Genomic DNA, 15,159 nt, shown 5'->3' with positions numbered 1-15,159 from the left:
TATCATAAAGGTCTATGTTATGGGTAGAAAATGAATTCTGTTGGCTGATAAAACGTTCTGTCAGTCTCTGTGTTTTTGATTGGGCGAACCCTTGTTATTATTCTGTAAATGCACTACAGTATAAAACCCATTCAGCAGCTACCACCTAAAGACCACTGAGAGAGAAACTGTGAATAAAATGTGTGGAAGAAGATGCCCAAGGTCAGAATGAAAAGAAGGAGGCAGAGTGCTGCAGGAGCTTGGTGTGCTTTATTAGCTACTGATTAAAGGTAGAGGACGTGCCTTATTCCTAAATCATCGGAAGAAACAAAACACACATTCTACTAGTGGCCAGCCTTCAGTATAAAGGAGGGAAGACTGAGGCTTGTCTCATACAACCCTTCAGGAGTGGATTCATTGTAGAGGAGGTAGATGGTAACTAACTCCTTTCTGTAGAAGTTTTATTATTTTAATCATATCTTTGTCTCTCTATAGAATTTCCTTTAAAGGAATAATTGGAACTATTTGAGCCCATTGTGTTCATGAGAAAATACTCTCAGTACAACTCGGACAGAAAATATTTTTTTTAAATTTACAATATAATGGGCCAGGACTTATGTTAGTGAGTCTTGCTTTTCCAAGACAGTGTCTTAGAACAGTTTAAACAATCTAAAATAGTCTGTCATTCATAGTAGGCATAGTATGTATAATCAGAAATATTTATATGTGTCACATCATGATGCTTATTTCACATCCACAGGCAACAGGGGCAGCAGCATATGAATGATAACAGACTTACCAACAACAGTTAAAACACAGTCACAGAGCTACAAGACACTAAAAGCTACACATTGCACTAAGCCACGTTGTGATCACAGGGAGACCAATCAGTTTGCCCTGTGGATGTGTCTCGCCCACTCTGGAGGGATGATGGGCGGGTTTTGTCTTTAAACTGCTTCAACATAGTTGGCTGGCAGCATGCCGGTCTTGCCGGTGCGCTGCACAGTACCGTACATCCACCCCTCATCAATGGACTGCACATTGACGATGACGTCGCCGTCCTTGAAGGACACCTCATCGTTGTCGGCTGCGCCGTAGTCGTACATGGCACGCACAGTTTTCTGCACAGAATACAGAAAAGAGGTCAGTGTGTGTGATATATATGGGTGCGAGTGATATTGTATATTCTTGTTATTGTCAGTACATCCCATCAAAAGACCAAAACCAGCAAGGAATTGGTCCTTCTAATTCTTCTTAGTATTTTTTGTGTGTATCCAAAGTCCGATGTATCTTATTCCTCTACAGAGCTCCATTGTTGTCCAAAAACTATTAAAAATACATCAATGTGCCACTGAAAATAGTCCACTTTAAGAACAAAACTACAGTGCCCAGCATTCTTGGAACCTTTTAAAATTATTAAACATAAAATTATACTTGTGACGAGTAGATTTACATCTTCAGTAGATAGCTATTTGAGTCATGCTGCTGATAGGGAACTCATAATATGAATATGCAAAGGTACGTATGTTCATCACTGCAGCCAGATGAGAAGTTGAACCACTGGAGGGGGGGAGTTATGTTACTCTTTAAGCTTTCTGTGCTGGATTGTGTAGTGTGTGTGAACTGGATGTCTGTTACTAACCCCGGTGGTAGAGGGGTGTGAGGGGATGGAGGAGACCGTGGTCTGCTGGGTGGCCACTGATGATGACCTCTGCTGCAGCTCCACAGTCTTAGCATGCTGGTAACCTACAGATGAAAACACAGATATGCCACAGTCTGATCTCAATAGAGTGAAGCTAAAAACCCCACATACCTGTTCTGTGGTGTTTGGTAACATATGATATAATACACAATATAACAAGATACAATATTCTGTGTTTGTGGTGGTGATTTTGGATTATTACCCATAGAGGAAGTCATGAATCCGTTGCTGTAGCTGGACATGTGGTGGTCGGCGTCCTGGGACACCTCAGACTTTTCATCAGCCATGCCACTCAGGGCGCTGGTGGAGCGGGAGTGCTCCTTGCTACGACGCTGAGCTTGCACTGTCAGAACAGTGTCAGAGGTCAGATAGAAACTTGTCTTTACAGTTATATGATTACATGTAACATCTGCATCATATTAGCCATGGCTGGTACAAATCTGTTTAACTTGTTGATCATTCTGTTTTGGATTCAGCGTGACTGGTAGTCATAAGTCTCCCCCCACAACACTCTCTGGCTCAGAGAAAGCCATTTTGACAAATAGTGGCCAGATTACTGTGAATATTGACAGTCCCTAGATGAATATTCCTAATGATTCTGGTGACCAGTGACATGTCATACTTGTAAAGCCACTCTTCACTTTAACACCCCCTATTCAGCATTTACTAGCTGTATATAAATAAAAATAACATGGTTACATTTTTAAGTATTATTGTATTTGTCAACAACTATAACTCCCCATATGAAAAATCCATAACAAATCTATAAAGATAATATTATGCTTGATAACATAATAGGACATAGTTGTAATCTTATGTAATGATATGTCTTTGTGAATTTTGAACTTGTTTTAAGGCTCTGTGTGAATGATTTGTACAAACTAACAGTTAATAAATGCTATAAAACATATTGTAAGACATGTTAATGTGAGTAATGTAAATATTATATATGATTACAGCTTTGTTATACTTTATCAAGCATTCATTAACTGCTTATACAACCAGGAGTTGTACTAATTTAAAATGTCCTTTAATTTGACCATGACAAGGCAACTCAAAATCTAATTTAGTCTAGTCAGATTATTATTATTATTATTAATAATAATAATAATTATTATTATTATTTGCTTTGCGCAATATCTTATAATCTTAAAAAAAAAAAAAACATATTTATGCAAAACATATCTACTTATTCAGCTCTATGAAGTGATGCTTTTGAATGTCTCATCTCACCTGACATCATGTGGAGACTTCTGGACTGGATGTTGTCCTCAGCAGGATCGTAGTCAAACACAGAGCCGGGGTTTGTGCGCCATACACGCAGATCTGAGGGCACAGAGTCAAATACGGGATCAGTCTGGCAAATTGTATCTCAAAGTGACCAGTCTCAGTCTGTTGTAGTAGATTTTAACTTTCATGTCAATATCTCTATTTCCCAAGACACTAACAGTCCACAGGCATGAAAGTAATGACTGTGACATGCTTGTAACTGTACCAGTGATGGTCTCCTGGTCATGCTCGATGGCACGTCTCCTTTCCATCTCCACCACACGCCTCTGGATGCCGCGGTAGTTGATGTCGCTGAAGTCCTGGGTGTTCTTCTTCACACGCTCTGTCACTGGGTCGGAGGTGGTGGGAGTGAAGCTGCCCTTGCTCTTCTCAAAGTCCTCGTGGTATCTCACCTGGAAAGTAACAACAGTTTATATATGCAAGGACCACTCTAGAAATATATATATATTTGTATATACCTCTCTGAATTTAAAAGGGAATGCCATCCATTTTCACAATTCACTTTCTCTATTTCTCCTCATCTTCCGGGAGAGTCACTATTGATGGACATGAAGCGCTTTGGAGCAATGTGGGTCTTATGTCAGGCATTGTTTGTGTTAGTTTAAATTGAATCAAAGTAATTTCTTAGATCTAGAAAAACGGTGATCAGACTGGTCGCACACAGGCCAACAGTTTAGCCAGATTATCAAAACCATTTAATTTGGAGGTAGAATTGAAAGTGAGCACATCGGTTATTGCTGTAACAATCCCTCATTGCACATGCAATGTTGTCATGTTCCCAGAGTGTAAAATGACAGCAAATTAATATCTATCATATATTGCGTTTGTAATGTATAAAATATACATATATTCATGTAAACAGTCCTCTTTATTGAGGAGATTTAAGAGAGTCTGGAATCCAGATGAATCTGGAAAAATCACATCCCTGATTGTTGTCCAAAAATTATAACATATAAAATAATATAATATATTCATAAAATACTCATTAGAGCACCAAATGTGTATTCATCCTCTGCTCAATATAGTGCATAGCTGCTTTAGGACGTATTTGTGAGCTATTTTCAAAGATTTACATCTTCAGTCAGAGGAAATGAACTTGGGGCTGGGCTCTACTGACAGTGCAGGAACATCATAGACTGTTGTGAGACAAACTACCACATTGTCGGTTTTGGTCTTTTCTTGGCATTTGGGATAAATAGAAAAGTAGTAGAAAAGTGAACTAACTGGAGTAGAAATAAAACTTAAGATGCATAAATGAAACAATCTTACCCCAGAAATGATGCGCTGGGTCTCTCTGACACGCCTCATCTCAGGTGTGTCCAGAACAAAGGCGGCCTTGCCCTGGACCTGCTTACGGAAACTGTCAGAGTACAGCACCTGGCGGAAAGTGGGGTCAGGACGATAGAGAAACAGAGGACACACAGTGAGACTCTGAAATGTTTCAAACCTGAAGCCATCATTCAGTAGCTGTTAGCATCCACAGCACAAAAATTGTGGCAAAGAGACTAAATGGTAAGAGGGGACACACAGCTGATGGTAGAGTGAGCTGGGGCATTACTGGGATTTCAGACAAATGAATTAGCAGGGAGATTTTTATTAAGAGGTTCAAGTATTAAATAATAATTAAACAAGATTATGTCCCAATCTTCAGTAGGAGGATGGCAGGGGAACAAGGTGAAGTGGAATAGTTTCAACAACAGGAGAGGTTAGCAGTGATGATGTGCACAGACACACCACAGCTGGTGGTGTTACACACATTTAAAAGAGAGCGCAGTGGGGAGAATTAATGCAATTAACTAGAGCCAGGAGACAAGTCAGTTAGAAAAGGGTTAACGTGAGGTAGGTATAGAACATTTCTTGAGTAGAACATGTTCTTGCGGAGGTTCTGAAGGTACCGAGCTAATGTTTTCTTGGTTCCTTTTGACCCGCTCCATCTCTGGAGTGAACACCACGGGAGTTCCCTTGGCTGAACTGTCTTTATACAACACCTACAGGACAGAAGCACAGCGCCCCAAGGAGCCAGTCAGACACTGAACCAGACACAGACCACACACACCTATAGGACTGGTTTCATAGACTTGACTTCAAACTCTTCGACAGAAGATACACACAAACGAAATTTCCAAGATTAATTAATCTCAAAGAAGGAATTACTTTCAGTTGAAGTGACATTTGTTGCTTTTAGAATATATTTAAGCATTGTCTGAGAAATTGGTCCTATAGAGTGACTCATCCTGGTAGCTCCTATCAAACAGCCAGGATCTCTGTTGTAGAAACAAACATGTGAGAACAAACACACTTTAGATTTAGCTTGTCATTTGCTGTGAAGTGGAAATCAACTTAGTAGCACGCAGCGGCTTTGTGTGAAAAAAGCTGGGCTGCAGGTTAGAATACTGTATAGGGCAGAGGGATGGGTTGGGGATAGAGGGGGCGTTGGGGAGCATCACAGGAGAAAAAGGAGGGTTTCACTCAGCTTGAGGGGTTGATGGTTGAAGATTAAAAATGATTTGAAGGAGTAAGAGGAGAAGAGGGGAAAAAAAGAAATGCATGGATGAAAATTAAGTCAAAGTGGTGATGATGGCAGGGCTGGAGCTCAGGATACCGCAGTCTGTGCCTTGGATAAGGATGGATGAAGATGAATGAAGATGGATGAAGATGAGCGGGTGGTGATGAGAGCATGAGATGATGACAGGAGGGAGGGGGAGTAGCAAACAGGTCTATGACGGGCATTATTGATGGGCACTACTGTCCACTCTCAACAGTTAGGAGCACACGTGGTTCGGGTTCCACTACCGAGCTGATGTGCTTCTGGGTTTGTTTGACCCGCTTCACCTCAGGGAGGTCCGGTATAGCTGTGGCTCGGCCAAGAGAGTCCTTGTATTTTATCTACCCAAAAGACAGTTTGGGTTCCATGCAAAGAAAGTAAAGAGCAAGTCATTTAGAGACAATTGGAGGAAGACAGTGACACAGCACAGCACCAAAACTCACAGCAGACATGAAATATGGAATTAAACACACTTTTTTTCTCCTGAGAAATGAAGAAGCAGGTTATGTTAGCGACAAAGTGGGTATAAGCTGACCCCACAAGGCTGATATGTGTTATATCTGCGTGGTGGGTTTGATGTGACAAACAGTTTAAACATCTAAATGGGTGGTGATGGCTCAGGAGAGCTGCTGATGGTGTATTTAAGGGAGATGAAGAGTGAGGTTGAGGCAAATGAATGAACAGCACAGGAGGTTACAGGGTCACTCTGTGGAGTACCGTGCTAATATTGTGCTGATTGCGTTTAACTCTCTCCATCTCTGGGGTCTCTGAGACTGACGTGCCTTGTCCCACTCCTGATTTGTATTGAAGCTTTGAATGAGATAGCACAAAAAATGTTCAAATATAATAATAATATAATACATGCTCAAAGACAGTTTAGTTTCCAATTTAGGGAGGAAGTAAATGCCCAAAAAATAAAAATAAAAATAAAAAAATCCAGGGAAATGGAGATTTAGGAAAAAATGCAGGGAAATTATGTTTTTTGTAGAAATGTGAAATTAAAATCAAGATCAATCAAAAAAAGGGAGTGATTTATGAAACTTAGTTAGGATGGAGGAGGGACAACTAGAACTAAAAACATGGAAGGGAACGTTTCTAGACTTTAAGAGGAGAGGTCAGAGGGCATTTTGGGAAATGATCATAAGGGGATGGGATAAGGGTCACTGCAGTCCTTTTCCTCTACCAAGCTGATATTCTTCTGGGTTTCTCGGACTCGCTTCACCTCAGGGAGATCTGGTATGGCTGTGCCTTGACCCACAGAATCCTTGTACTGTACCTGCCCATTGCATAAGTTACACAGGTACAAAATAAGACAGGGACAAACATACAGTATGTACTGTAGACACAGACACGTCCATCCATTCAAAACAACAGCATACACTTTGGAACAACTCACAATAACATATTGTTAGTTTTACCCACTGTCACATATTTCAGTGGTAGTTGGGGACACTGGCAATAAGTGGGGTTGTGAAATACACGTTCTTTAAAATGGATGATACTTCATTTAGTTTATTATAGTTTAGATGTAATGAATTATCATGAGAAAGAAAAATCTTACAGAGCCTTATAAGTCTCAGTAGATAATGAAAATGTTAACCTATGTGAACAATTTATTTTATAATGGAAACAAGAACCACTACACTATATTAGAAAAAGTATGTGGACACCCAAACCTTGCACCTATACATTGCTGAACTTTTTAAAACCACGGGCATATGTTACAATAACATTCTCCACTATCGGCTGCAGGGATTTGCTCCCATTGAGCCACAAGAGCATTAGTGAGGTCCAACACTGATGCTGGGTAATATGGCCTGACTTGCAGTTCGGTTTTTAGTTCATCCCAAAGTTGTTGGATGGCGTTGAGTTCAAGGCTCTGTGGAGGCCAGTTAAGTTCTTTTACACCAAACTGGGATTAACATTTCTTTATGGACCCAGCAGTGGTGTCCACATACATTTGGCCATTTAGTTTGTTGGGAAAACAAGCTACTACCTTGCCGAAATGAAGGTGGTTAACAAAGAAATCTACATTTATGTGTTTCCACAAGTTAACCAAAAAAATATTTCAAAAATCCCCAAACTAAATAAACAATTAAATGATAAGCATGGACAAAAATCTGTAAAAAACTGGACTGAAAAATGTTATTTGAAGTGATTACATGTCTGGACAGGTCTGGTTATATTCTACATTAAATAAGGAGGGAATATGGAGGGAAGACTGGTTGAGGAGGAGATGATAAAGGTTACGGGGTCACTCTGTGGAGTACCGTGCTAATATTGTGCTGATTGCGTTTAACTCTCTCCATCTCTGGGGTCTCTGATACTGGTGTGCCTTGTCCCACTCCTGATTTGTATTGAAGCTTTGAATGAGATAGCACAAAAATAGTCAGATGGTAACACACTCATAAGCAGAAATGTTTCCAATTTACTGTAGGTGGAAAGGAAATGCCAAAAATAAGAAATAAAAAAAAAAAAAATCCAGGGAAATGCAGACTAATTTAGGGAAAATGGGCAGAAAGTTTTTTGTGGAAATGTGAAATTACAATCAAGCCATCAACCAAGTCTGGTAAAAATGAGTGATTTATGAAACTTAGTTAGGATGGAGGAGGGACAACTAGAGCTGAAGACATAAAAGGGAACGTTTTCTAGACTTTAAGACAAGTAGGAGAGGTCAGAGGACATTTTGGGAAATGATCATAAGGGGATGGGATAAGGGTCACTGCAGTCCTTTTCCTCTACCAAGCTGATATTCTTCTGGGTTTCTCGGATTCGCTTCACCTCGGGGAGATCTGGTATGGCTGTGCCTTGACCCACAGAATCCTTGTACTGTACCTGCCCATTGCATAAGTTACACAGGTACAAAGTAAGACTGGGACAATGTACTATACTGTAGACACAGACACGTCCATCCATTCAAAACAACAGCATACACTTTGGAACAACTCACAATAACATATTGTTAGTTTTACGCACTTTCACATATTTCAGTGGTAGTTCTGCTTTAAAATTGATGGTATTTAGTTAATTACTTCAGGGTTTAGATGTAATGAATTATCATAAGAATCGTGTAATTAGTAAAAAAATAAAATAATAATAAAATAAAAAGTATGATAAATAATGTCTGCAAAAACAGAAAAAAATCATTTGAGGAGATTACATGTCAGGACAGGTCTGGTTATGTTCTACACTAGATAAGGACGGAATATGGAGGGAAGACTGGTTGAGGAGGAGACGGTGGAGGGCAGGTCACTCTGTAGAGTACCGTGCTAATGTTCTGCTGGTTGCGTTTCGCTCTCTCCATCTCTGGGGTCTCGGGCAATGCTGTTCCCGCTCCCAAATCCTCTTTGTACTGAATCTTTACATGAATGAGAAATGAAAGCAGCAACCAGTGGTTAGCCTGATTTAAACTCTTGGATAATGAGGACTAGCTGCTTGATTTAGCTGTGTGGCACCTTGTGAGCAAAACTGGACACACATCAACATAAACACATAGAATGAAACAAACTCAACGTTTAAACGGACAAATCTTCTCCGGACACTTCCACAACAAACATGATCAAAGTATTTAACAACACACAAGCTCTGCACTAACAGAGTATAATTGTATAAATGTTATACTATACCACAAATTGTCATGGGTTAGTTGCGAGAATTAAAATGCTGCTAAAGGTTAAAGTAATATCTGTTTGGTCTAAAGAAATAAGGGCTGCATATCAGGGTTTGTTAAAGATGAGAAAAAAAGTTAAAAAATTAAATAAAAAATCAAGGAAAAATGTTAAATGTTAAAATATATATTATGGAGTAGATACCGAGCTGAAATTCTTTGTATTCTCTTTAACACGAAGCATTTCAGGAGTGTCCTTTACAGTAGACACTTTGCCCTTTATGTTTTTAAGGTCAATCTGGTATTGAAGCTATAAGGAGAAAAACAAAGGTGCAGTTAAAATGTTTCACAATGATAAGGAAGTAAAAAGAAAAAAAGAAAAAAAGACAAAACCAGAATAGAAAATACTTTTCATATGACCAAAAAAACATTTATCTTAGTTTCTGCTCAGGATTATCTTAAAAGCTATTTTCACTGAGTAAAACAACTGTGTAAAACACAACACTGCTTTACGTACAAGAACTCAAGACATCAACACTTAATTTACAACCATACAAAAGTATTGAGGATAATACTTTACAGCAAACATTGAGACAAACACAGAGCCAACAGACACTGGAAGAACCTCTGATTTCATACTGTAGGTAAAACGCTGTAGTACAACGCTCCAATACATGCTGCCCCAGTGAGAGCCATAGCTTATCATTCACATCTGTTACTTACAGTGCTGAAGTTTTTCTGGTTCTCACGGACTCTCTGCATCTCCGGGGTGTCCAGGACTGGTACATAGTGAGACATGGTCTTTTCAGCTTCCTCTCTGTACTTTTTCTGTTGGACAAAACACAAACAGCAGGAATTTGAATTTAAATCAACTTAAAATTGTTAGATAGTATTTCAGGACTTATGTCTCCAGATGTATAGGTAAGAAATCTTTCGGTTTTCTACCTGGCTGACAATGTTCCTCATCTGCTGAGCATGGATGATGTCTGGGGTGTCGATGACAGAAGTGTAGCTGGCCCTGTCCATCTCAGCGGTGTGCTTGTACTTAGTCTAAGGAACAGAAAACTATCAGTCAGCACATATTCTGAGCAGAGATGGGCACAAATACATACAGTATCTAGCAAATTACAAATACTTTCTCATCAAATATATCAAAATAAAATATGAGAAAATATATTTAATTTAAATACAAATAATTTGTAGTTTAAAAATTCCAAAAAATTCTATACAAAGTGATATCACATTTTAGGCATTTAGTAGCCTCGAGTCTGAGGATAAAAATGTGTCTTGTTTGTGGATAAAGATAATTTAATCAAATACACAAAGACAGTACAAGCTCCCAATGTATTTTTACAAATTACAGCAAATTTCTTTCTGCCCACCAAAATACAAATTATAAACTACTCAAAAGTAATTCAATGTATATTTTAAATAAATTGAATAGAAATATTGCAGTCAGACCAATATGAAAACACAATATGATTCAGACCTGACTGAGGATGTCAGTAGCGTTCCTGGCCCTCATGAAGTCTGGGGTGTCTGTAGCCAAAGCCAACATTCCCTTGCCCTTGATCTCCTGCTCCAGTGATTTCTTGTACTCTCTCTGTAAATATTACAGTTGATAAAGTGTTACATAAATGCACCACACTTGCTAAAAGCAGACTTTACTGGTAAATTACTATAAATAACAGGATCTACTCATTCATATCAGGGGGAGGGCTGCAAAACCAAAAGGCCTAGGGGAATGGTGAATAAAGAAAGTTAGAAGAAATTAAGGATTTCTTTTTAAAGAACATATATGATAACTGGAGAGCAGAGTGTGTGAAGCTCCACTCAAAACTGAAAGAAACTGCAGTGTGTTAAAGCATAATTAGTCACTTTTAACAAAGTTAAAGTTCATTTAAATCTATCTTTAATATCAACTGCATTACAGTGCTACATCTATCGTGCACTCCAAACATCAACCTCAAAAGCCTCCCAGAGCATATGGACAAAATAATCAGTTAAAATGATCTAAGGTCATGGCTTTTTTACCCTGATCACATTTTTAAGCATTTCTCTTGTTTCTCCTGTATTGCAGGTGGGCTGTGACTGTGTGTCTATGTGTGCTGTAATATACCCAAGTGAACTCTAAAGTAAAGTATAGAATTTTGAGAATATTACATGTTACATCAAAAAACATAATACGCTCTGAGTACATTTGAGGTTGATTTTAGGAATATTTGCGGTAGTATAAGAGAAAATCATAGGGAAATCCAATAAGGTGAAGATCAATTTACGCTTATGAGGACATTTCATAAACATCAGAGGAGGGAAAATGCTGGAAAGTTAGTCATGTCACAAAGCAGGAACAAGAGTCAGTCTCAGCCGTTGCCCTTTTAGTGTGATGACGAAGCTCGGTTAAGGGGATAGGATTCAGCGGGATTGTGGGAAGGCACTCGGTTGAGAGCGTGATGCCGTTTCCATCACCTCTAACTCAATCGTACCTCGCACAGGATTTGAGTGGCATTCCTTGCTCTCAAAAGCTCCGGAGTTTCCTCCAGTAAAGTTAGCCCTTTACCCTTCACTCCCTCTTCTAGATCCCTCCTGTACTCTCTCTACAGGACGGAAGAAGAACAGAGAGACTGCAGAGAAGGGCACACAGGCAGGCCAGGCCAAGGCATACAGACAGACAGTACAATACAGTGGGCAAGCACTGTTGCTTGCCCCTTTGAGCTCAAAGTCACCAACCCTCCGATGAAAAAAAAAAGAAACTCAAGCAGTGACGGATTCAGAGTTTAGGTCTATTATATCATTATAAGAATGTGAAGTTTGTTACAATCAGTCACATATTGACAGAGAGAGTGGAGACATTGGTGACTTTGGCAAGAATCCTGATAAAAGACAAGGAGAACCACATTTTATCAGATAGACCATGGAAACAACAATAAAACAATTCAAGTCATCACTTAAAAACATTGCGGCATTCAAATGATTGCATGCATGCATGCAGACTATTCAACCTAAACCGTCTCCTGACTGTGAAATTAGGAGTCCAAAATCTAAATGGATACAGATATAAATACAAATAAACAAAACTATTCTACTAGAAGTCACACAATGGATAGAGAGAAGAGATATGGATGAGTGTTGCATTATTAATAGTTTATGGCTGTGTAGTGAATCATGCAAACAATCTGAAATTTAACAGCATGGTCGGACCTGCAAGAATTCAAAAGAGGAGGAAACACATATGGGATTAAAAAAAGAAAAGTGGTGAAAAGAAAGAGGGACTGTGGTTGTGGTATAGTCTTAGTACGATTATAAAGCATGGGTGAGATAAATAGGGGAGGTGGTCAGGGACAAATTATCCTTTAGTTACCTCACTGGCTATTTTGGTGGCGTGTCTGACATGTATCATGGCAGGGGTGACCTCCAAGCCTGAGAGGTTCTTGCCCCTCATGAACTCCTCAAAGTCCTTCTTATAGTCTTTCTATTCGCCACAGAGATAAGACAGGGGACAGACAGAGCTCAGACAACCACATGCAAGCAGTGCTGGTTCACAATGCAGTTACCTCATCAAGGTGTGCATCATTCTCATACTTATAATGACACCCATTTCTATATCTGCACTCTTTAAATGTGTGCATTTGTGCATGTGTATAAGAGCATTTGTGAAGTGTGAGAAAGTAACTATAATGTATAGAGTCTTTTCCACAGGAAAAATTATAATCAAAATGAATGTGTTAACTAATGAAAACGAAACACTATAAATCTATAATCCAGGCTCCATAGAAATGTTCACAGACTGAGACAAGCATATACTTTACCTTTGTAATCCCTGCATCATGACAGTATGATATTAGGGAGCAACAATACACAAAGCGTTGAGTAAGTTTAATTTTAACACATTTTACACTGCCTTCTCCCAGTTTTTTTTATAAGCACAGCTAGTTAAGTGTGGAAAATGGTGAAGGACTAACACTGTGAACAACAATTTACTGTGATCTGTCCAAAAATCAACCAACAAATCATTAGATATTGTAACTAACCTTGATTTAAAACTGGCATTAAAGGCACTGTAAAAGTTTTTTCCAAACATTCAGTAAGTCTAATATAAACAATAGCTGAACATCCAACAAGCGAAACATATCAATATATAACAAGAGGCATTATATATAATACCGGTTAATACATGGCAGGCATTGAAGAGTCTTCAGACTGAGAGAGAGACTTGTAAAGTGCACTGCTTTTGCAGCAATTTTAAACACAGAGGAGACAGACAGGGTGTTTACCTGGCTTTGCATGTGCTGAGCCTCCTTAGCAGTCACATATGTTGGTGTCTCGAAGTCCAGCATGGCCTTCCCCTTCTCCTTCTCATACTTCTCCTTGTATTTCACCTGGAACAGCCCACACAAATGTAATGTCAGTTGTTTTCAACAGGCAATTTGATCGTGGTAGGTACCGTATATAAAGGTTCCCAGTCTTTTCAATAGGAAAATAAAATCATCATTATTTTTTTCTACTGTAATGATAATGCTAATGTTGATGTAAATACAGATACATTTGAGTCTATCTCATAATGATAATGTATCAAAAATAAATACACACTCGATGTTCACTGGGATGGATAACACAACTCATATATGTTTCAATAATTGAATAATTAATCATTATATTGTCTGGGCATGAATGGAATGAATGTCATAAAGTCATGACAAGTCTTTTTTAGTCATAAAAAGACAATGTGTGGTCCTTTCAAGAATGATATTCTGCCTGTAAATTCTTTAGACTTTTTTTGTTTTTAATTAAGTAATAATCTTAGTTCAGTTGCAGGTGTTTTTGACTCATTTGAAATTCTTAATTTCTAAATAAATGTTACCACTTGATGTACTGTCACACATTTAGGTTAAAGCTAATTTACTACCCAAATGTGTATTATGTTATCTCTGCTGGAATTATATTGCAGCACCAGCCTCCTGTGAGTGCAGGAAATTTTGATCTGAGATGCAGATATCATGTACACATCTGTTTTAAGAAAAAAGTTAACAGCTGAAACTCACAGTAGTGCTTTGTGGAGTGTTTGTTGACCCCCAGAGTCTGTACCACTTACGTTGCTCTGAAGTTCAGAGGCCTCCTTGTGATGAAGCTGCTCTGGTGTGTCAGGAATCATATGGTAGTGACCCTTACTCTCCTCAAATTTCTTCTTGTAGCAGTACTACGGGGGAATTCCCAGTCAAGTAAGAGAGCTCAGTACAGCAAACGAGACAAAGAGCTTCTGTCTGGGGTTTACTCCCATCCATTGCATAGTACAAAAAAAATCAGATTTTATGACAGTAACAAAATTTGTAACATTATAACTGTGAAAACAAGTCTTAGCAATGTCAAATAAATATGACATGCTGACAAAACAACAAGTGAAAATTAAAAAAGGTAGTTAAGAATTAAGTGAAAAATGATCTAGTGTCAATAGAGAAGGGAGGTTTGTTAAGTGATCATTAATAAAAAAGAACTAGGTTTGTACAAACTACAGGAGGAAATAAAGAATGAAGGGAGTAGAGGTTACAGTAGGTGATAGTATGGGAAGGTCAGAGGTCAAAGGGTAAAGGGTGAGAAGGGTAAGGGTCACTACCAGATGAGGTCACAGAATAATGGATGTTTGGATGATGGTCAATAATCTGCAGCATGGCGATTGTTACAGTGGTATGTGGGGTGACGGAAACACTGAGTTCAGACCCGTTTCAGTGAACCACATAGGACGCACTGAAACTGAACTGACTCCCAGTAGCTTCCTGGGAGGGAGTGAGAGAGGGGTTAAAGGCTGATGAGATCTTACTTGGCTGGACAGTTTGCTGGTGCTCAGGCTGTGCTGCATGGACAAAGACTCAGCCATGTCAGTCACAGGCTTGTGGATCTTCTTCAGGTCACCCTTGTACTTCACCTGCAGATGGTGTTAGCAGACAAAATGAACATAACTCACAGTGGGTGATCGATTTGTAATCGATATATGGTCATTGCCTTAGATTATTGATGAGGTTTTATGACAGATTTGGGCTT

At 38.9% G+C, this 15,159-nt stretch overlaps 1 protein-coding gene across 50 annotated transcripts in view; it reads right to left on the bottom strand.

Annotated features, from left to right (window-relative positions):
* Positions 1-230: 230 nt before the first annotated feature.
* neb (nebulin) overlaps positions 231-15,159 on the bottom strand; it is a 62,700-nt gene continuing 47,771 nt past the window's right edge. For 32 of the 50 annotated variants that reach the window (XM_051405101.1, XM_051405104.1, XM_051405098.1 and 29 more), the window contains 22 exons: positions 14,939-15,043; positions 14,216-14,320; positions 13,398-13,502; positions 12,485-12,595; positions 11,610-11,720; positions 10,613-10,726; positions 10,069-10,173; positions 9,847-9,951; positions 9,329-9,433; positions 8,782-8,874; positions 8,259-8,351; positions 7,787-7,879; positions 6,700-6,792; positions 6,234-6,326; positions 5,765-5,857; positions 4,867-4,959; positions 4,241-4,348; positions 3,177-3,363; positions 2,915-3,007; positions 1,884-2,024; positions 1,622-1,725; positions 231-1,100 (listed from right to left, as the gene is read on the bottom strand). In XM_051405101.1, the coding sequence (XP_051261061.1) occupies positions 927-1,100; positions 1,622-1,725; positions 1,884-2,024; positions 2,915-3,007; positions 3,177-3,363; positions 4,241-4,348; positions 4,867-4,959; positions 5,765-5,857; positions 6,234-6,326; positions 6,700-6,792; positions 7,787-7,879; positions 8,259-8,351; positions 8,782-8,874; positions 9,329-9,433; positions 9,847-9,951; positions 10,069-10,173; positions 10,613-10,726; positions 11,610-11,720; positions 12,485-12,595; positions 13,398-13,502; positions 14,216-14,320; positions 14,939-15,043 (2,424 nt within the window). In that variant the 3' untranslated portion in view covers positions 231-926. The remainder of the gene's footprint in view (positions 1,101-1,621; positions 1,726-1,883; positions 2,025-2,914; positions 3,008-3,176; positions 3,364-4,240; positions 4,349-4,866; positions 4,960-5,764; positions 5,858-6,233; positions 6,327-6,699; positions 6,793-7,786; positions 7,880-8,258; positions 8,352-8,781; positions 8,875-9,328; positions 9,434-9,846; positions 9,952-10,068; positions 10,174-10,612; positions 10,727-11,609; positions 11,721-12,484; positions 12,596-13,397; positions 13,503-14,215; positions 14,321-14,938; positions 15,044-15,159) is intronic. The other 18 variants (XM_051405113.1, XM_051405106.1, XM_051405105.1 and 15 more) reach the window with 18 other exon arrangements.

This window comes from Dicentrarchus labrax, unplaced genomic scaffold, assembly GCF_905237075.1.
Source record: "Dicentrarchus labrax unplaced genomic scaffold, dlabrax2021, whole genome shotgun sequence".
NCBI classification, from domain to species: domain Eukaryota; kingdom Metazoa; phylum Chordata; class Actinopteri; family Moronidae; genus Dicentrarchus; species Dicentrarchus labrax.
This window is presented reverse-complemented; position numbering and strand designations above follow the sequence as displayed.